Source organism: Sminthopsis crassicaudata, chromosome 4 (genome assembly GCF_048593235.1).
Source record: "Sminthopsis crassicaudata isolate SCR6 chromosome 4, ASM4859323v1, whole genome shotgun sequence".
Lineage (NCBI taxonomy): Eukaryota > Metazoa > Chordata > Mammalia > Dasyuromorphia > Dasyuridae > Sminthopsis > Sminthopsis crassicaudata.
The window spans coordinates 318,189,159-318,212,910 of NC_133620.1; the positions used below are offsets into that span (position 1 = coordinate 318,189,159).

General features: G+C 34.8%; 1 protein-coding gene across 5 annotated transcripts in view; it reads left to right on the forward strand.

Moving 5' to 3' along the window:
• RPTOR (regulatory associated protein of MTOR complex 1) overlaps positions 1-23,752 on the forward strand; it is a 500,255-nt gene that overhangs the window by 294,087 nt on the left and 182,416 nt on the right. For all 5 annotated transcript variants that reach the window (XM_074260362.1, XM_074260363.1, XM_074260364.1 and 2 more), the window contains 3 exons: positions 6,762-6,863; positions 12,642-12,725; positions 14,739-14,849. In XM_074260362.1, coding sequence (XP_074116463.1) covers positions 6,762-6,863; positions 12,642-12,725; positions 14,739-14,849 — 297 coding nt within the window. The remainder of the gene's footprint in view (positions 1-6,761; positions 6,864-12,641; positions 12,726-14,738; positions 14,850-23,752) is intronic.

Sequence of the window (23,752 nt, forward strand, 5' to 3'; positions counted from 1 at the left end):
AAATGAACATAGAGGGTGGGAAGAAATGTATCTGTACCAACAGAGTGGACGAGTAAATTACTTTTTTTAGTATTAATAAAAGCTTGCATTTATATAACACCATGAAGTTTTTGAAACATTTTATTTCTAATGGCTTATTTCATCGAAATAACAACCCTGTCAGGAAAATAATATATTGATAAAAAATATTGTACATACAATGGTGCATTTTAAAAATGAGGAAACTAAGACCCTAAGAGATTCTGCCTTCTCTATAGACATATTACATAGTGATAAAAATTAGGTTTCAGACATGAGTCTTCTTACTCCAAGTCTAGTTTTGATTCTATACCATACTACTCAATATTGAAGAGTAGGTTTAAATCTCTATGCCAAGAATCTTGAACAAATTTTTGTAATCTATATTTAAATATTCTTTATTTACTTTATGCCTCTTAGTCACCTTAAAATTCAATGCATTACATATCATTATTGAGGTAGCAGGGTAGTATCAAACATGGCAAGTCCCTGTCAAGAAAGATATAATCTAATTTGCGTTTTTTAATTTAGAACTAGTAACTGACATGATAGGGAGAGACGATTCTGGAAAGATAGTAAAGTAGCTCAGAAAATTCTAACTTCTCCAGATTCCCCCCACAATTAATGATGAGACAGGCTCTGGATTTTCAATTATGCCAAAACCATGTCACTCCAGGCCAAATTAAAAACAAATAGGAGTTGGGGAAGAACTGTGGTCCCCTTGGGATCATTGAAGAAGATTTGAAGAAAGATATAGAGATTTGGCCTCTATAAAATATGAACAACTCCATGCTATTCCACTCAAATAGCAAGGACTAAAAGATCAAGTCCTACTCCGGAATTAGCTGAGTTGGAAGGTAACATCAGCCCCAGCCACAGGAACTTTTACTTCCCAGACAGAAGACAGATAAACACAATACAATATTACGTACATGTATATGAATATATGTATCTGTGATTATGTGTGTACTTATATATATGTCCATGTATATGTATATATGTGCATATGTATGTATATATACATAAATATATCTATTATTGGCTTTAGCTTTCTTGTGGTTAAGGAAAAGGGGAAAAAGAATATAGTAAAAAGTGCACAGCAGAGGGAAAAAATGAAAAGAAAGAAAAAACAAAGCAAAGATGGACAGCTTTGAATATATGTTCTATTGTTGTGTAATTTCTTGAAATGAAAATTTATTGTAACACATTTTGAATCCTCTCTTATATTCTGCTGTACACTAGACAATCCTTTCTTTTTCTTTATCTTTTTTTTTTTCTATTTTCTATTATCTAATTTTCTATTTTCAATACATTTTAAAAAAAATAATTGGCAACTAAGAATGATTAGATAGTACTCCATAGATGGTGTTGCTTTCTCTTGGTAAAAATGATGGGAAAATCTCTTTTATTTGATTAAATAATAAGTGTTTCTTGCAAACTGTCTGAATTCTCCCATTTCCCTTCTTTAAACATCTTTGTATAATCTACAAAGAAAATTGGGAACAGGAATTCCTTAATACTATTAAACATTTTTTTTTTTTAATACTCCTAGTCCAGAGGAATTGGCTCCTGTGTGAGCCAATTGTGTTTGTTGTATTTACCTAAAAATAGGAAACTAGCCCTGGCACCCAGTGGCAATGATACCAAAAAGAATCCTGGCCATTCTAGAATGAATATCTGCTTTGGGCAATGTTTTGAGAGATAAAAGGGGCCTCTGTCATGGCATGGTTTTGGCATAATTGAAAGTCCAGAGCCTGTCTCATCATTAAAAGATGCTTTTTCTCTCTATGTTAAACTTCTCTTGAGTCTTTGAAAACAAGACCAACTCTCTCAGTCACGCTGAGCGAGGAGAGCTTTTTCTTCCTTTGCTAGGTTTAGTTCCCTTGTTGAAGATAACAATCTTCTTCTCCTTTTATATATCTATATACAGGACCCAGCAGACATTACTAGCAAAGGGAGAAGCATGTAAAAATCCGTAGACCAAGACAGATTTTTAAATGAAGTTAGACAGGGAGATTTAATTATGTTAATATACCTGAATAAAAATCAGTCTGCTAGTTTTCTTTTAACTTATATTTACTTACCCAATTTCTTTTTAAAAAATAATTTATGAGTATTATACTAAGTATGAAAAACATTACCTTTCCTTAATCACAAATTGCCTTTCAAGTATAATTAACCATATTTTGGCTAACTCTCCATCAGTATTAATCCCTAATTTTTTTTTTATATCAACACCTTTTTTCATTTATCATCTTTCATTTTTTCTGGATTTTTTTCCTTCTTTTAACATTTCCTTCATTTCCAAATACATCATTCTTCTCCTAACCAGAGAGCCATTTCTCACAACAAAGAAATTGAAAAAAAAGCAGTTCACAAAACTAACCAGCATATCTCCTGAATCTGATATATGCACTGTTCTCTTTTGCAAAGAAGGTGATATATCTTACTTTTATTTCTATGGCAAGCTGGGTCATTATAATCTATTTTTTTTTTTTTGTTGCTATTAATACAATCCAAGATTAATTGTATTTTGCTAATAACTTCACTCACCACCAATTCATTCATATCACTCTTTCCAATTTCCCTTAATTTCTTCATATTAATTCTTTCTCACAGCATTGTACAACTCCGTTACATTGTTAAATCACTATTTAGCCATTCCTCAGTCTTTGGGCATTTTTTTTCCCCCCAGCTCTTTGAAACCACCAAAAAAGTATATAGGACTTTCTTTCCTAATGAAGCTTTTTTTTATATTCAAGAATAATGCTGTTCATACCCTCAAGTTATTCTTTTTAAAATATGAAATAGAATTCTCAGTGCTTACTTTATTCCAGTAGATCTCTTGGGACCATGACTCCCTAAGCTATGAATCAGACCCTCACATTTTGCCCATAGTTTTAGAATTTTAGGGACTACAAATAGAAATCATTACTGGTTATGGGCCAGAACTTGAAACAAGGTGCTAAGTCACTGATAGAGACAATGCTTATGTCTCTCAGGGGTTCATACCTTTAAAGGACTTCACATATTAGTTCACACTTTTTGACTTCAACCTTTAAAGAGCATATATATAAGGAGGGGATTTACAAGTCAAGGACATTCACAAGTCAGGCAGAAATATAAGCAAGAAGCTCTCAAGGCCAGACCCACAAGCCCACAGAAACCCACAAGCCCACTTCTTGGGAGGAGCTATCAAGAGTCATTCCAACTTCCACCTTCCTGCTGGCTGGAGACATTCGGAGGGAGCTCTTGGAACCAAGGAGAGAGATAGGCCTTTAAGAAAGTTAACCAGGCCCCAGGAAAAGATTCAAGACTTTGAAAGAGAAAGTAAAGGATTTTGACGTTAACTCCTGGCTGCATTCGGGGTGATTTACACTGAACTGAAAGGAAGGCTGCTCCCAGAAGCCCCCCCAGGAAATCTACTCCCAGAGAACATTACAGTTTAGAGAAGAACACTACATTTTGGCGCCCAAACATGGGACAGGCACGATCCTGATTTTCAGTGGAAAAGCCTCTGATCGTGATTTCAGTAGAAAAGTTTCTTGACCCAGAAATTAGGGTGAGTACAACAAGGAAACTTTGTTAAAGAGCTAAAGTAGAATTCTAGCTGAGATGGGACAGATGTTTAGAAAACAGCCTTCTGTTTCTCTTCAAGGAAAATGTGTAGAGAGTATTGTCAGGGTTATGAAAAGCTAAGGTTTGATTATAATTTGGGAGCAAATCATTGAACTTTTAGAAACTACAGTACACATCTCCTTGGTTCTCTATGGAAAAAGAATTGGATCTGGAGGAGTGGGAAATAGTAGGAGAGCAACTTTGTCAACATTATAATAAAAATGGATCTGATTCAATTTCCAAAGATACTTAATACACATAATTTAATACAACTGGCTTTAGGAAATTATATAAGTTATAGAATAAGGAAATAGAAGAAAGAGCAGGAGGGGGAGGTACCAACTAAACTACGTAAAAAGGATGAAGAATTAGATAAGAATTCATGGCAGGAGAAAGTATATAATTTCCAATCTCCTGATCTACCTCCCTCAATTAATCCTTCATGGGAGGAGGGAGAAGGAGGAAGGGAATAGGCAGTAACACAATCAGAACCACCTATTAAGCAGCCTATGATAAGATTAGAAAAAGCATTGGTTAAGATAAAAAATGAAGGACAGGGTGTATCTGGTTTAATACATGCATACCCTGTGATTGAAGAGCTTGACTCTTCAGGTCAAAAAAGAAGATATACTCCTTTTGATCTAGAAAAAATTATGGATTTATAAAAAGGGTACATAATGACCAGACATCTGGCTAAGGAAAATGCCAATGAGGTTTGCAAAAGAATAATATGGGGACTACACAAAGATGCTCCTTTAGAAGAGATCATAAGACGCTGTGCCACAGTGGACACAAATGCTTATTATACCCAGACCATGCTGAACATGGGAAGACAGGGTCTCCCTTGGCAAGAGACTTCTAGAGAAAATTGTTGAAGTTTTCAATGTGGAAAAATAGGACATCTTAGAGCTTAGTGTAGATATGGAGATAGAGTGAGAAGACAGGGTGAGAGTACACCTAAAACCCCATGTGCAAAATGCCACAAGGGCTTCCACTGGGCCTCAGAATGTATATTGACCAAGGGAAGTGAGAGGTAGGCCCAACTCCAAAAAGATAGGTGGGGCATGCTGGTAGCCAAGGTTACACCCAGAGAGTCTTTAGAAGGTCAGGACTCTGATGTGTTCAATCAGTTGAAAAGTAATCAGATGGCAGAAAGGGATTACAATGGGGAGAATACAGGTTTTTTAAACCAACAAGGTAGTGTCCAATGCAAACAGCTCCAATGTAATTGCCAGATGATGAAAAAAGATTTAGAAAGGGGTAAATAGAAGGGACTAGATAGGTTAACTGCCTGGGAGAGAGGGTTTGCTTGTATTTTTACAGACAGAGAAGGAAACACATGGGTGGCAATGAGCACCTGGAGAGAGACAGAAAAGGAGAAAAACCTCAAAACAAAGGAGAAGACCCTAAGAACAAAATCGGAGGAATCATTGAATTCCCTAACACAAAATAAGACTGTCACAGGAATTGCAAACCAGCAGGAATCATTGGATTCCCTAACACAAGATGAGACTGTTGAAAGATTTGAAAACCATCAGGAATCATTCGATTCCCTAACACAAGATGAGACTATTGTAGGACTTCAAAACTTGCTGGAATTATTGGATTCCTGGCACATGAACTGATGGACAATGGATTCCTTTTGGACTATTTCTAGGACTTAGGGACATGTATAATCCCTCGTGTTGATTCATGTTATTTATTACAACACTTCTAGCCTGTGTTATATTGCTATGTGCTTATGTAATTTATGTAATTATGTTTAATACCTCCCATATTGATGGTTTTATGTACACCTGTTTTAAGAGTAAGCCTCTTCAGAAAATCGTTAATCTGATTTTATTTCCCATTTCCTTTGATGTTTCATCACTCTTCCTGAGAAGTCGGGGGGGTATGAGCACTCCTTTTTTGTGGTGTTTTCACTCCTTTTTTGAACAGTCAGGGAAGGTGTGATCACCCTCTTTTTGGGGTTTCTCACCTCCTTGAGAAGTCAGGGAGGTCATGACTACCTTATGTTCTAAATCAAAAGAAAATTGGAGATGTTATGGGCCAGAACTTGAAACAAGGTCTAAGTCACTGATAGACACAATGCTTATGTACTTAGTTCATACCTTTAAAGGAGTTCATAACTTTAAAGGACTTCACACATTAGTTCATACCTTTAGACTTCACGCCTTTAGAGAGCATATATAAGGAGGGGATTCACAAGTCAAGGAGATTCACAAGTCAGGCAGAAATATAAGCAAGAAGCTCTCAGGGCCAGACCCACAAGCCCACTTGCTTCGAGGAGGAGTCAAGATTCATTCCAACTTCCACCTTTGTGCTGGCTAGAGACATTCAGAGGGAGTTCTTGGAACCAAGGAGAGAGATAGGCCTCTAAGAAAGCTAACCAAGCCCCAGGGAAAGATTCAAGTCTTTGAAGGAGAAAGTAAAGGATTTGGACTTTAACTTCTGGTTGCATTTGGGGTGATTACACTGAACTGAAAGGAAGGCTGCTCCCAGAAGCCCCCTAGGAAATCTACTCCCAGAGAACATTACAATTTAGAGAAGAACACTACAATTAATATTAACTATTTTAGTTTTATATTATCTTTTAGATAAGCACTTTATTTCTCCTTTAAAATTATCCACTCCTTCCCTTCCCCCTCTCACCTCCACCCCCCAGGAAAGTATTAAAATTCTTTGGCAAAAGAAAAACACTATGCTTTTCATTCATCCTGTATTGTTTCATTTTGTGCTCAGGAAAGGTAAAAATGTGTATAAGAAAAATTGAACATGTGAGAAAAAGAAATCACTTCATTAACAGGAAGAAATGTTAAGAAAATGACTGACTCTTTTTCCTATATAAAAAGGGAGTATGTTTTCTTATGTCCCACATATTTATTGTTGGTCTTCATCTTTCTCTAAAGTGAGTTAATACAAGCAGCTGCTGAAAAATTTTCTATCCTCTAAGGGAGAAAAAGAATTTAAAAATGCTTATTTGGAAAGATTCATTACCAGTATTTCACTGTTCCAGTCAAAATGCACTATCTCATTTATATATGAGGTATGCATTGAAGTCTAATTAAGTTATTACACATGTAAAAGAAGAACAAATTCACCACTGTTTCTGTTTTGTCTCACAGCACAGCCCATTTTTTGCTGAGCAGTTGACTGCATTCCAGGTGTGGCTCACCATGGGAGTAGAGAACAGGAACCCACCAGAACAGCTTCCCATAGTCTTACAGGTAAATTTCTTTTGTTCACACAGCTTGATTGACCATACCCTATGCAACTATGGGAAGAAAGAAAAAAAAAGAACTCATAGCCCTATGCTCAGTGATCTAGTTTTTGTGAAGAGGTGTGAAATATGTGAAACATGTACCTGCTGACTGCAATACTCTGGGCTAGATAGTATTTGAGTAAATTAATTATATTTATTCCATCAAGAGTAACTACAACTAGTTGTTTGTATATTCCTGGAGTCATGGAATATTACCCTACTCCCAATTGAATATGAATTCAGGTTATCCATTATTCTGTTCCAAAATTTTACCCACCTTTACCTTCCCTGTCCCTCCCCCATTCCTTATCACAATGAGCTTTGAATTGAAAATATGCTGAAACAAATACCTATCTTTTATTGTAGCCTAATGGCTATATTGCTTCCCCTCCCCCCTTTTGGCTTTTACACCATAAGCTGCTTTGAACACATGAGGCAAATAGTTCTTATGAATACTTTCTTTCTTATAAGAAAATATAAAGTTCAGTTCTTTTAAATTCTAAGAGAGAAACAGTACCTATTGTCTATTGGTTGACCATTAACACAGAAACACCTGTTTCTGCTGAAGATCTGTCTGCCTCTTTGGCAAAAAGGTATATTTCAGAATTATAGCAGTTTCAAAGAATGTCCTTCATACATATCTTATATATTTTCCCAAAACTCACACTTACACCCAGTTTTTCACTCTATTTTAATTATTCCTTCCTTCTTTCCTTTCTTTACTTCTTTCCTGCCTTCCTTAATTTTTTTCTTTCTTCGTTTCTTCATTGCTTCCTTCCTTGTAGTAAGGCCATTCTTTGGGCTCTATCTGCACCTATTTTTAGTTTAAGTGCCTAATGGGAAAAATCCCATCTCTAAAAAGCTTTTATTATATACTAAAAATACTAATAATTGCCAGGATAAGATCAGTGCCTTTCTGTAAGTACAGTGATTTGATTCTTTTACATATTGTGAGACAGGAATTTGTTTTTTATCTTCCTTTCCAAGGACATCTGCTTCACTTCCTTCCTAAAAGAAAGAATTGTACATTCTCTACTAAATGCTACTAATTACAATATGAAGAGCAGGACTATCAGTCTTTTCTTGATCAAACATTTGTTTTTCAGTGGTTCCATATCTGAGAGAACTTTTAAAAAATAGATGATAGTTTATCTCTTTCCTTACAATGGAAGCTGGCAGGTATTCTCTCTAGTATTCAGTCTATGGTGTGTCATAATATTAGCTGGCAACTGAGGATTTTATTCATAATTAACCTTGTAACTCTGAAATTTCATCTGGTACAAGAACCTCCCTCAGGAATCTCCCATGGTAAGACAAGGTGGAGAGAAAAGAAAGGGTCAATTTAAATGTAGTACAGAAATAAATAAAAGCATTAAATATAACCATTCATTGATCAGGCAAGCAGAAAGAGGGGAGAGCAAGAGCAAGAATGAGAGAGAAAGAGAGAGAGAGAGAGAGAGAGAGACCATGAAAGAGAGTGCTTATTTCTATGGATACAAAGATGAAAAATCACTCAGTTTCTACACTCAAGGAATTAACAGTCTATTTAGATTATTGTGACACAACATATATTTAAACAAAGCCTGCTAAAAAGTAGAATGCGATGGAGGGGAGTGCACGTAATACAAAGAACTTTAAAAAAATTTTTAAAGAAAGGAATACTGTTCAGAATACGGGAAACTTTTACATATGAAAAGGATTTCAAGAGGTAAGGTTGAAAAGAAAATCTTTGACATGAAGGTGTATATCAGAGTTGGGGTGGTTACAAGGTGGGTGAAAAGAAGCCATTCTGGGCTTGTAAACAGTTAGCATGAATTTGTGGAGGCTGCTGAAGAAAGAATAGAACAGCTAGTTTGATTTGGACATTAATTGTATAAAGGAGAGTAATATGAAATGAAATGGAATGGACGATTGGAGCCAGACTATGAAAATTTTAAATATTTTCGTGTTCTCTTTTCATAGAACACAATGCGATTATATGTATAATTATAAACTCCTTGAGATCAGGCATTTCTTACTTGTATTTATTTGTATGACTTGTATCTAACCCATAGAAATTGTTATTTGAATAAATAAATTCTAAGAGAAGGAAAGGGAGAGGATCCAAGGAAGCTTAGAAACATTGTTCAATTTCTCTTGAATCTGTAGTTACAAATTTCCATCACAGAAAGCTATACCTTTTTATCTAGAAGCAGCACAGTAATAATCTGTAGTAAACCAGGACCTTTATGTCTCAAGGGCATAATGCCACACAAGTTAAACTTGATTCTTCTAGGGACCAAGCCTAAAGAATCCTTATGTAAATAATTTTTTATTGACTTTTTAAAAAATGTTCCATTTACAATCCACACTCCCTCAGGGAAGAAGACCTAACAGAGCCAATATATTGTTGCCAAAATAAAGGGGGGAAAAAAACCTCCCTTGTAAAAGAAGAATGGGTTTTTTGGTTTGTTTGTTTGTTTTCAGTGTAATTCTATAAAACTAGCATAAGCAGAAGATTCTTAATTTTTACTAAAGGCTCTCCTTCTAGTTCTTTGCCCAGTACAAATGGATAATATTAATGTATATTCCATTTAGAAATTGGGCGAGACAAAATACACAGAAGAACTTGTTTTATTTAATACTATTCCATAATAATATAGCTGTTGTCTCATTGACATGGTTTTTTTTTTTTTTTTTTTTTTCTATCATGCATTATCTTGAAAAGCTTTATTATAATGCCAAAGCCTAGACCCTATAACCCATAAATTGTCCAACTATTCTTTGGCAATCCTTTAAATATTGCTCAACAGAAACTTTAATTCAGAGACCTGTTCACTTTTAACAGTTTATTTTTCTTTTCATATGGTGGACAAAATTTCTTTTACCTTACTTGCAATGGCAGAAGTTGATGTGTGTCCTGGGTCAGTCAGCAGCTTTAAAATATATCTTTTTAATGTGTAATTGCTTCACTGTCCCTCAAATTAAAATTGCCATTTTGCCCTCTAGGTCAATAATTTCTTCAGAAGTAGAGTTTCCACACCCCCTGCTTAGGAATTTCAAGGACCTTTGGTATAATATATATCTGTTGAAGAACCTCTTCTATGCAGTCAGCCAAAATGGAAATCTAGCTACTCATTTAAAACCTCTAGTTGGGGGAAAAGTACTTTCAAACATAACTATTCCTCCCTTCTGTGATTTGTTCTAGTTTTAGATAGTTCTGATTTGGGGGATTTTATTCTTTGTATCAAACTTAAATTGTTTCTCTACAATTTCCATTCATTGCTCAATAATCAAACAGAATACTTCTAGTATTCTAAAAAACTTTCAAATATTTGAAATAGCTTATATAGTGTTCTCCTGATTTAAACATCTCCACTTCCTTCAATCAATCCTTTTATCTATTAGTCTCCAATCTCCTTTAGCCTCTGGAAACAATCAAGCATGTCAATGTCCATCTTAAATTATTCCTTCTAAAAAAAGTCCTTCTAATAGCCCCCAGTTACAGCCTGAGCATGGAATAATGTAATAGGGCCCTCAGTTCCCTTGCTCTAGATATTTTGCCTCCAAATGTTACCAAGATAATGGTAGGATCCTTCCCTTTCTCCAATAAAAATTAATAAAAAATTAAGCTTAAGAGAGTTTAATTTAAGAGAAAGGAATAGTCTCACTTTGTTACTTGTATCACTATTGACTATACTGTAGTTGATGCTTAATAAATAATTGTTGGTTGATTAGCTTTGGCCACTATAGCATATGATTGACTTACTTTGAATTAATATTTCACTAAATCTCTCAATTCCTTTTTCATGTGAACTATTATTAAGACACTTTTCCCTTATGCAATCTTAATGGGCTTTTAAAAACTCAAATCTAGAAAAAAATTACATTTATCCATATTAAAAATAATTTTGGTTGTTCATTGATAATATTTGTATATCAGATGGTGTTTTTGAAGGTTTATTGTGTCATATATCTATAGAGTTGTCCTCTAACCACAGAACAAAACTACAAATTACTTCTCATTTTTATATGCTCTTCAATTCTTATTAAACAGTACCCAGGGGTTTCAGACGTTGTCCTAATTTGTTTCAGGTGTAATATTTATGAAGGAGTCACAGAAATGAGGAAGATAGATAGAAATAAAAAGGACTGATAAAGGAAAGAAATTTGTTTCCTATATAATTTAATATACTAAAAACCCACTTTAATTAAAAATTTATAGTTAATAAAAATAAATATAACTATTTCATGAAGATGGTTTAAGTCAGTTTTATTTACATAATTTTATTTGCTTTTATTATTTTATAATATTAATGAAACTAAGTAATATAAATTTAAAACTGGAATATTGTTCTGCTATCTAGTACTTAATTCTGATAGGGGCTTTCTAGTTCCTATCTCCAATGTTATCATTTCATTGTGGTGTTCCCTAATGAATCACTGCCATAGACAAATGTGGCTTTAATTTGAATTGTCAGACAGGCTTATATCTGTTCTTTACTTTAAATTACCAGAGGAAAAAGTTATTGGAATAACTCATCAAATCACTAGCGTGGATTTTTAGGATTCTGAACCAAAATTGACTTAGAAATATAATGCAGAAACAACAAAAGATTTTGAATTCTACCATTAGATCTACAACTCCTAGAGAGTCAAGTAATCAAGAGGGTTCTATCTATTTAGACTATATGTTTAATGGGATCTTAAGGATTACGTAGTTTATCTCTTTCTTTTCCAGTTTCACCAACTCTAAATCAAGTACTCTTATTATTCTATACTGCTTCTTCTGTTGGTTGTTCCATTAAGAAATTTGGTGTAATTATTTTTTTAATGATTTTTTCCTTATGAATTAGCTTTCTTATTTATTTTTAAAATGCTATTAAAGTCCTTTTTTGGATATTTTGTATTGCTTAGTTCTGCTTTTTACATGTTTTATTTCATTAAATCTTCACAATAATGCTGTGAAGTAATTATGTTGTCCCCATCTTACAAATAAGGAAACAGTGTCCATCAGTTGTAGTCCTCCTGTCTTAAAAACCAGATCTCTAATATCCCAAGCTGCCTCTATAAGATGGCACTTCACTGTTGTAAACAAAGTTTTGATAATGAATATTGTTAGACTTATCTCTTCTTTTTTCAAGTGCTTTTGTAATTCTTTGGCAAAGGAAAACAAAGTTCTCTTATTTGGAGTTCTTTAAGAAGTAGGATGAATGAGAAAAAATATTACTGGTCTTGGAATTTATTATGAATAAAATTTGATACTAATGCTGTGATTGGGCCATCTCACTTACTCAAACTTGGGAAATCAGGAGACGCCCTTACCCAATGTCACCTAAAGACTATTAAATCCATGCTAGTCAAAATATTAGGATGTTACAGTAAATTGTAGCAGTCTTGAATAAAAACATTAGTCCAAAATATTTCTGAGAGATAAATTACATATCCTTTTAATTAAGAGCTGAAAGAAATGCAAATTTTAGTCAACATATAGTGCAGCTATGAATTATACATGAATGGGATGGAAAGTAGCAGAAACTGTACATTTGGGAAAAGTGGCTGGGGTGAGGAGATGAGTGAAATTCTCTTTCTCATCTATCAAAAACATTAGTAGTTTAAAACTCCTGCCTTTATTATTCAGGTGCATATTTGGGAATAGTTTTTTTTTTTTTTTTTTTTTTTTTTTTTTTTTTTTTTTTTTTTTTTTTTAGGGTTTGGACTTATAAGGTTTTGCAATAATATTTCTTTCTTCCTCTTTCTGTAGGTGCTGTTAAGCCAAGTTCATCGGTTGAGAGCTCTCGACTTACTGGGAAGGTTTTTAGACTTGGGCCCCTGGGCAGTGAGCCTGGTGTGTACTTGTTGCATTAGCTCACAGAAGGGAAAAGAACCTTTCAAATGAGTTGATATGTAGACTGTGTACAATAAGTCATTCTTACATGAAGGGAATGGGAAAATCTTTTGTGAGCTTATTGAATGTCTCAAAACTGACCACAGCCTTATATCCCTAAGTTCAATTTCAAATCTGGCTGTATTCAGTAGGATTTGGAAACTGCCAAATGTACTTGAAATGTGTTCTCAATGGGCCAAAGCAACTACCATTATTCACTTTTTATCCCTCTTCTTCCATCTGAGATTGCACCTACCCATAGCCTTTGCAGAAAAGAAAGTACAGTAACACCTTACTCACTTATCTGGAGGTCCATTATCCGGCAATCTCAGCTATCCGGAACACAGCCAAGAACCCGGAAGTAAGCAAAAAAGGCCTCTGAGCAGCAAAATTAGATAAAATAAAGTCCATGAAATATAGCCTAGCACTCTACTCATGGAAGAGCCATTTAGGTGCTTACTCTGAGCCTATTTGCTCTGAATTTCGACTCAGAGTCAAGCTTGGTTATCTGGTTTCACAATCACAGAAAATTAAGGGCAAATTAGGACAGGGGAAAAGGGAAGCACTACTGTAAGAGATAGGCATGTTGACAGGAATAAGAGGTGACAGCTTACATCAAGGGAACATAGTACAAAAGCATCAAAAGTGGGTAGGATTTCAAATAGTTTAATAGTTTCAGGCCACTTTGTATAAGTGCAACCTTTCCTATATATTTTTAACAGCTCACAGAGCATTCCTTTATTATATAACCCAATATAATCATTGATATTCATAATGATTCATAATGATAAATTTAAATCATTGAAGTTAATTATTTTCAATGTTTTCAGTATAAAAAGACAGGTATGCATTTAAGAATACATTTAAGAAAGATTTCTATCCTAAGAGATTAAACATAAAATTTAGTTTTAAAAAATAAGGGGCCTGCTTTATTTGTATGAGCAAAAATCCTTCCTTGACAGTGTCCAATAAAATAGAAATCACTATAGGCAGAAATGCATTCTGTGCAAATAGGAACAGCAACACCCCTCCCACCTCACCCCCCCAACAATATTACAGTTGGATCTAAGGCTTCAGCTCAGTGTGTCATCTATCATGGTTGCAAAGTGCACTTCTTTTGTGTTGGAGGAATGTCTTTGTACTACAAACGTCAGGTGTTTGGGGTTTAAAATTTGTTTTGTTTTGATATTATTTTTCTCTTATAATGTAAGATGACAGCAAAGCCTTACACAATTAAAAATAATGAAACTTCTCACAGAGGTTCTGCATCCTGTGGTGTAAGTGCTCTCTCCCATTTTCCCTGTGTTTTTTGAATTAAGGGGCTCCCCACTAGTGGGTATCCCACCAGAAATTCTGAGAGGTATCAAACCACTGCAAGGGCCAAAAGCTTTCATTTGCTCCATGTTAACTGAGCATCAAGCTCTCATCCCAAAAATATCAGCCTCTCAAGATTGTTCTCAAAGATCTGCATGTGTATTATCATGTAAAGTTGACAAAAGGTGGCAAGAGGCATACCAGAATATTTCATATGCTGATGGAGAATTCCAGAAACACTGTTTGTGAGAGTGTGTATGTATATGTGGGTATACATACCCACGTGCACTGAAAGTCAACAGCTTTATTTGAAGACGAAAAGCATCATGTTTTCAGGCATAAAGCTGCATGCATTGTAATGAGGAAAGGGTGCCACTAGATTAATTCTAGGTCTCTGCACACCAGATGAGTCTGGAAATACCTGGCAACTTTAAGGAATTAAATCAGAGGTGAATAAATCTGGAGGAAATCCCTCTTTACTATAAATCAGGGATATTCATTCTGATCATATTTCCCAAATGTGCTGAAAATTATGTTGCATCTGTGTCCCAGAGCTCTGCAGTTCTGCCATCAGTGCCACTTCCTTCCTTCCTTCTTATATAGAACCTATAGTGAGATCATTGGTAATTTTTAATTTTCTTTTTCCTGTTTTGCCCCTAGGCCCTATCAGTTGGCATCTTCCCATATGTGCTGAAACTGCTACAGAGCTCAGCCAGAGAATTGAGACCACTTCTTGTTTTCATATGGGCCAAAATTCTAGCTGTGGACAGTGTGAGTAATCTCATTTTTACTTTATATATAATGTGTTTGAGTTGATGTTTATATTTTCCTGGGATTTTACTAGGTTGCTGTTTTTTTTTTTCTCCTAAGTTTCTTCTCCCTAAAAAATGTCAGATAAAAGAGTTAGAAGACAGGTTCAGTTAAAATGGACTTTTCTGACTTTTTAAATATTCAAACATTGATTTTGTTTGTAATTAGCATTATTACCTTTTTTTCCCATGGTTTTCATTCTATTCTTTCCCAGCTCCCTTAAGGTTTTATACTACCAGTTATGTATTTCCTTGCTTTCTTACATCTTCAAGTCTTTCCTTTTCCAATGGTTTCTTCTTTTTTATCTGAAAGCATAAGTCTGACTTCTGTCCTTTAAAGGGGGAAGAGGAAGAGGAGAGACTCATCTTAATTGTGCTACATCCATTAACTATCCTTTGTCTCTATATTTTAAATTTTTTGAAAAAAATGTTCTACATTTGTTGTTATCTATTTCATTTCTACCCACAACATTTAACCATACTCTGACTTCCATCATTGCTGAAAATATGGTCCCCTAATCAATAAAGTGATTTCATTTTTAGTCTTCATTCTCCTTGACCTCCCTGTGATAGTCTATACTATATTCTCTTTTTCTTGGAATTCTTCTGATATTGCCCTCTCTATTTTTATCATCTAGTCTTCTGACTACTCTTCTTCCTTTTTCAATGAATCCATTTCCCATTTCACAATACATATAGGCTATCCCCAGAATTTGGGATCTGATAAATATTTTTTCTGTATCTTCAGTTTCAGAGAGTTCAAGAGATACCTATATGGTTTTGTAATCTATGTCTCTGGCTCTATTCTCTACTAGATCTTCAGTCTCACATCTTTAATTGCTTTATTTCTTCAAGCATTCACTCATTCTATAAATATTTGTTTGGAGAGGTGGGGTGATCTTACCATTTGCATTAAATAGTTATTTTTTGTTGTTGTTGTTTTTCCTGACTGAATATTTTACTTTATATCAGTCTATCTAATAAGATCTATGCTTTAAGGCTACAAAATGATGCATTCTCTTTGACCTACTAATACCACTACTAGGCATATATTCCAAAAGATATGTTGGGGGTTTTTTTAAATGAAAAAATCCTATATGTGCAAAAATATTTAAAGAAACTCTTTTCTCAGGGCAAAGAATTGAAAGTTGAGAGGGTATTCATCAGTTGAGGAATGGCTGAATAAAATATGGAATGAAATTATGATGGAATACTGTTGTTCTATAAGAAACTAATGAGCGGGATGTTCTTAATTGAAAGTCTGAAATATTGTTGAAATAAAGTTGAAATATTGGTTTATCTATATTTCTCTGGAACAATCACAACAAAACAATCAAATCTGAATACTGTGAAATTGTATAAAACAAATTTGTCCACAAAAAAGATATGCAAATACAACTCCATCTCAACAATGTTGAGAATTTTTATTGGATTTCTTTAGTTTTATTTCTTTTAAAAATTATTTGTTATAAGGAAATGGGAGAGATATGATGGTGGGTACATTTAGGTGATATAAAAATAATAGCTTTTAATATTTATATTAAAAAATCATTCCAGAAATACTGCTTTAGCTTATTCAGTAATCCAAGAAAGGCAAAGATAGTTCCACTATATAAGAAAATGTTCATAGCAACACTTTTTGTGCTAGTAAAGATCTGGAAACAAAGTGAACAAAATAAATTTGTATTTATATAAATATAAAATAATTTTGTTTATGTGAATTGATTGAATTGAGAAATTTAGAAAGGCATGGGAAAGCTGGCATTAAATTTTTCAGAGGGATAATGGTACCAGGGAAATAAGATACAAGACTACAAAAATAATTGGGACAAAAAGTATATTATTTAAGGAATTCAGTCCAACACACTGCATCACACATTGCTTCTATCACTTTGACATCCTGTCTGTCTCTTCTCCTTACATCACATAGTCTATTAAATACCTATGTTTGCTGCAAGAGTGTAACGTGAAGTTTTATTGCGTTTAGGTGATGAGATTAGTCTTCAATGGTAAATGACCATTGCTATTGGTATCTTCAACTCTCAAGGACTCCCTGCCATGTTTAGTAGTCCGAACTTATTTTTGCATTAAAGTCATCCAAAATTATAAGCTTGTCTTCTTTTGGCACATGAGCAATAAAGATCTCCAAGTCTTCATAAAATTTTTCTTTGACTTCATCAAGGCTTGTCATGGTGAAAGCATAGGCACTAATGATGATGGTGTGACATTTTCCTGCAAGTAGCAGTCACATTGTCATGAGTCTGTTATTCACTCTTTTTCAAAAGCATTGAGCTTGTTCACTACATTATTTTTTAGTGCAAAACCTATATCAGTTTCACAGTGCTCCCTTTCACTGCAGCCTCTCCAGAATAAACATATATCCAGCTCCTATTTCAGTAAACTGGCCTTTATTTGCCAGCCTTGTTTCACTTCACATCACATTTGGATGTGATATCTGTTGAGTTTTCTTACAACAGCTGTTCTTTCTTTCCAGGTCTACTGGATTTTATGTTGTCTGTAAGCACCCACACATTCCATGCTCAATGGTGTGAGCAAAATCAAATTTGTGGAAGTTTTCATACAAGCAAAACATGTAGAGCCTGCCATGATAATTGAGCTTGGTTGGGCAAACAGACAATATTTAGGATAAACAGACAATATTTCTTTTCCAGTCTCTTACTCACACTTGGAGGTGAGCAATGCAAATTTTTTAAAATAGCTTTTTATTTACAAGATATAGATATATGCATGGGTAATTTTTCAGCATTGACCCTTGCAAAACCTTCTGTTCCAACATTTCCCCTCCTTCTCACCCCTTCCCCTAGATGGCAGGTAGACCAATACATGTTAAATATGGTAAAGTATATATTAAATACAATATATATATATACATATCCATACAGTTATTTTGCTGCACAAGAAGAATCAGACTTTGAAATAATGTAAAATTACCTTGAGAAGGAAATCAAAAATGCAAGTGGACAAAAACAAAGGGATTGGAAATGCTATGTAGTGGTTCACACTCATTTCCCAGAGTTCTTTCGCTGGGTGTAGCTGGTTCTATTCGTTATTGAACAAATGAAACTGATTTGGTTATCTCATTGTTGGAGAGGGCCACGTCCATCAGAATTGATCATCATGTAGTATTGTTGTTGAAGTATATAATGATATCCTGGTCCTGCTCATTTCACTCAGCATCAGTTCATGTAAGTCTCTCCAGGCCTTTCTGAAATTCTCCTGCTGGTCATTTCTTACAGAACAATAATATTCCATAACATTCATATACCATAATTTATTCAGCCATTCTCCAATTGATGGGCATCCACTAAATTTCTAATTTCTAGCCACTTCAAAGAGGGCTGCCACAAACATTTTGGCACATACAGGTCCCTTTCCCTTCTCTAGTATTTCCTTGGGATATAAGCCCAGTAGTAGCACTGCTGGATCAAAGGGTATGCACAGTTTGATAACTCTTTGAGCATAGTTCCAAATTGCTCTTCAGAATGGCTGGATGTATCCTCAATTCCACCAACAATGTATCAGTGTCCTAGACACTGGACTGGGATATCCTCTTCAACATTCAGCATTATCTTTTCCTGTCATCCTAGCCAATCTGAGAGGTTTGTAGTGATATCTCCGAGTTGTCTTAATTTTCATTTCTCTGATTAATAATGAGAGCAGTGCAATCCTTAAAAGGCTGTTCAGATGCCCACAGGGCTGCCAACCCCCTTGCTCCTTCCAATAAGATGATGATCCTATGGGAGTGGAGCCAAGATGGTGGAGAGCAGACACTGTAACCTCCTCTAACCTTTTCTCAAACCAACAGCAAATTTAGCCTCTAAACTGGTTTTGAAGTCAAAGAATCCACAAATATTTGGAGTACAATATATTTCTAGAAGAAGATATCTTGGAAGAACTTCAGAAGAAGTCTGTTTCAATCAGGCAGGGCAACAGTCTGCCGAACCTAGACTGCAGCGCAGGGAGACAGGGGCAAGAAGCTGGAGCAGAGAATCAGAATGTTGTAGCTTTCACACACCTGGGAATCTGTGAGCCTTTTAGGCCACTCTGTCCTGGTTGCAAGCAGGTGGTTTGGCAGATTTGTCTTTTGTAAAAGACAAATTTTAAACCACTGAGCCCTAGAAGAACGTTGGACCTAGCCACCGTTACCCAGCACTGGAAATCAATCAGCAGAACTGCCCTAGGGCATTCTCCTTTGCCCTTTGCATTGAACAGATCTCAAGCCTTTTAAAAAATGAATAAAAAAGAAAAAAAGAACTCTCACCATAGACAGCTTTTATGGAGAGAACAGACTTCAAATTCTGAGGTTCCTAAAAGCAAAGCAACTCCAGAAGAAACCCTAATGAGAGACATGAGCTGGTTCCCATTTCACAAGGCTTTCTTCAAAGATTGCATAAAGGATCTTAAAAGAGAGTTAGAAGAAAAATGGGGAAATGAAATGAGGTAATTGCAAGAAGGAATGGAAAAAATGCAATGAACAAAAAAAAAAAAATTGGGCAAATCCAAAAAAATGTAGCTTGCAATTGCAAAAGGAGTTTAAAAACTTAACTGAAGAAAAATAATACACAAAAAATTAGAATTGAACAAATGGAAGTGAATGACTCAATAAGACTTCAAGAATCAGTCAAACAAACAAAAAAAAAAAATAGAAGAAAATATGAAATCTCTCCTAGGAAACAACTGACCTGGAAAATAGATTTAGGAAAGACAGTCTAAGGATTTATTGGGCTTCCTGAAACCCATGATTTTAAAAAACGACCTATCTTACAGGAAATCACAAAAGAAAACTGCCCTGATATTTTAGAATCAGAAAGTAAAATAGCCATTGAAAGAATCTACCAATCACCTCCTGAAAGAGACCCTGAAATTAAATCCCCAAGGAATATCATAGCTAAATTTCAGAATTATCAGACCAAGGAAAAGATCTGCAAGCAGCCAGAAAGAAACAATTTAAATACCGAGGAGCCACAATTAGAATTTCCAAGGATCTAGCAGCTTCTACCTTAAAGGATCAAAGGGCCTGGAATCTGATATTACAAAAAGCAAAAGAACTGGGATTACAGCCAAGAATAAGCTATCCAGCTAAAATGAGCATTATTTTTCAGGGAAGAAGTTGGACATTCAATGATATAGGTGAATTTCACCTATTTCTAATGAAAAGACCAGAACTGAACAAAAAATGTGATCTTCAAACAGAACTCAAGAGAAGCATAAAAAGGTAAAAAGGAAAGAACTTGAGAACTGTATTTCATTTATGGGTTTACTTAGAGAATGCAGGTATAATTTAATTTTATTATGATAATATGAAAAAGAAACTAAAGGTGGAAAGGGGAATCATACTGAAAGAAGAGCGAAAAGGACATAAAATAAGGGAAATTACATTTCACGAAGAGGCAAAGAAAATCTACTATAACTGAGGGGGAAAAGGGAGGGCAATGAGCATTGTGTGAATTTTACTCTCCGATTTGGCTCTAAGAGAGAATATCAGACATATTTGTTTTCATAAAGAAACTTGTCTCACCTTGGAGGGAAAGGGGGAAAAGAAAGGACTAATAGAAAGGAAAACAGGAGAATTAGGGGAAAGATAAAGAAGAAGAGGGGCTCTAAAAGGGGAAGGACTGTTTGTGGGAGGTGATCATCAAAAGCAAAATATTGGGTAGGAGGGAAGAGGGATAGGAAAGAGAAAAGCATTAACCTAGGGTAAATAAGATGGCAGGAAATACAGAATTAGTTATTTTAAATGTGAATGGGATGGACTCCCTTATAAAACAGGAGCAGATAGCAGATTGGATTAAAAGCCAGAATCCTACTATATGTTGTTTTCAAGAAACACATTTAAAGCATAGTGATATATACATACAGAATGAAGGTAAAGGGCTAGAGCAGAATATATTATGAGGAAGAAAAAGCAGGGGTAGCATTCCTTATCTCAGATCAAGTAAAAACAAAGGTAGATCTAATTAAAAGAGATAAAGGAAGGGTATAGGTATATCTTATAAAAGGGTACCATAGATAATTAAGCAATATCAATACTAAACATATATACATCAAGTGGAATAGCATGGAAATTCCTAGTATAGGAAAAGATAAGAGAGATACAAGAAGAAATAGACAGCAAAACTGTACTAATGGAGATTCTCAACTTTGTTCTCTCAGAACTAGATAAATTGAACCACAAAATAATCAAGAAAGAAATTAAGGAGGTAAACAAAATGTTAGAAAAGTTAAGTATGTTAGATCTTTGTAGAAAATTAAATGGAGACAGAAAGGAGTTTACTTTTTTCTCATCAATTCATGGAACTTATACAAAAATTGACCATGTGTTAGGGCATAAAAATCTCAAAATCAAATATAGAAAGGCAGAATAGTAAATGCATTTTTTTTTTCAGTTCATGATGCAATAAAAATCACATGCAGGCCAGGAAAAAATAGACCAAAAAGAAACTAAATAATCATATCCTAAAGAATGAAGGATGAAATAGCAAATTATAGACACAATTAATAATTTCATCCAAGAGAGTGGCAATAATGAGACAATTTACCAAAATTTGTGAGATGCAGCCAAAGGGGTAATAAGGGAAATTTTTATATCTCTAGATGCTTATTTGCATAAAATGGAAAAAAACCAATGAGATGGGCTTGAAACTGAAAAAGCTAGAAAAAGAACAAATTAAAAACCTCCAATCAAATACCAAACTTGAAATTCTGAAAATAAAAGGAGAAATTAATAAAATTGAAAGTAAAAAAAAAAAAACTATTGAATTAATAAATAAAACTAAAAGTTGGTTTTATGAGAAGATGATAATATGGCTTAGGCTGCCTCTGTGCAGTATTATAACTACAGCTCCCAGTGTATCCACATCTGCTGCTTTGTCACTTGCTCATTGCCAACAGGGTTATGAAATAGGTAGAAATAGTAAAATAATGTGGTGTATAAATTGGATTTAAATGAGGCAGATTTGCATAAAGTCATCAGCCTCCCTCTCTCTCCCAGAATAACACTGTCCAATGGCAGGATAGAGTCAAAATAACTGCTGATGACTTGAGATGCAATGGATGATCTTGTGTCTAGCTAATGTCTAACCGGGGTCTAACCAAGCTCTAAGTACTCTGCAGCATCTGCTTCACCTGCCTTCATGGCTATTTGAATAAATTGTTCTCATCTGCCCATTACACCAGTGGAAGTCTTTACATGCTTAGGATAGACATTCCCCAACTCACTGTAGGGTTTGAGATCATTAGGCTTCTTTTATGTGGCAAAAGTATCTGGTACTAATTTATTCCAGCTGAGATTTATAAAACTGAGGGGTCCTTTGCTCATTCAAGACCTGATTAAAATTTTCCAGATTATATGACAAGAGAAGGTTATAGCCCAGGGATCCAAAGAATGCCTATGTTGTTCATCTTTATAAAAATAAAGGGAATAGATTGTCCTGTGACAATCATAGGAGCAGAACAAAGATCTGTATACATTTATAGATCTGTCCAAGGTTTTATTACTGTTGGTCATGAGGGCTTATGGAAATTTATGTCAACATTCAGTTGCCCAGAGAAATTCATCAGTTTCTTGATGCTTACCCAACTTCTGGACGATGGACAATGCTCTTGAGCTTTCCCAGTCACCAATGGAATGAAACAAGACTGTGTCCTTGCTCCCATGCTTTTTAGTGTGATGTTTTCAGCCATGTAGTCAAATACCTTCAATGAAGTATTTGACATAGAGTCAAAATCACCTACCACACTGATGGCAAATTCTTCAACTTGAAAAGACTACAAGTCAAAACTAAAGTGGAGGGAATGTTGTTGTATGATTTTTTGTTTGCAAATGATTCTGCATTTAATGCAGCCTCTGAAGTTAAGATGTAACAAAATATGGATCAATTCTCTGCTGCTTGTGCTTATTTTGGCCTAACAATTAACACCAAGAAAACACAGGTACTTCATCAGCCAGCACCACATCATGTTATATGTAGAACAATCAGTTATAGCAAATGGAGAAGTTTTGAATGCTGTAGATAAGTTCTCTTATCTTGGCAATATAATTTCCACATTGATAATGAGGTTGACATATGCATTGCCAGAGCTAGCTCAGTGTGGGGAGGCTTCGAAGGAAAGTGTGGGAGAAGAAAGGTATTAGGCTGATTCCCAAACTGAAGCTCTACGGAACCATTATTCTGAACTCATTTTTGTATTTTTTGTGAAACCTCGACAGTATACTAGTGTCATGCCAGGAAACTGAATTACTTTTGTCTCAGAAACATTCTGAAGATCATCAGACATTTTAAATCCTTTCTCAAACTAAACTGCCAAGCATCCCAACTCTGTTCCAGAGGGCACAACTCCATTGGACTGGCCACAGAGTTCAAATGCCAAACATGTACTTGTCAAAAAGACTATTTTATGGAGAACTCACAACAAAAGTACTCACAAGTTGATTAGAAAAAGCTATATAAAGGACACTTTCAAGGTTTCTCTTTAAAATTTTAGAATTGATTGTATGACGTAAAATACATTAATACAGGATCACCCAACATGGTGTGCCCTCATCAAAGAAGGTACTGTGCTCTATAAGCATAGCAAAATTGAAGCAGCTCAGAAGAGACACAAGCTGCACAGTTCAAAAAGCCACCCCAGATGTTCATAAGGACTATTTGTTTCCAATCTGTGGCAGAGCATTCCAAACTTGTATTGGTCTGATTAGCCTGTTCCTCTTCAGTAATGAAGGACAATAACAAACCAACTTAAAAACAAAAGCAGATTGTTATTCAGAATTATTGTCTAGCATCCTATGATGACTCCCTTAAGCAAATTTGAATTTATCAAAACAACCTCACATAATAAACCTCT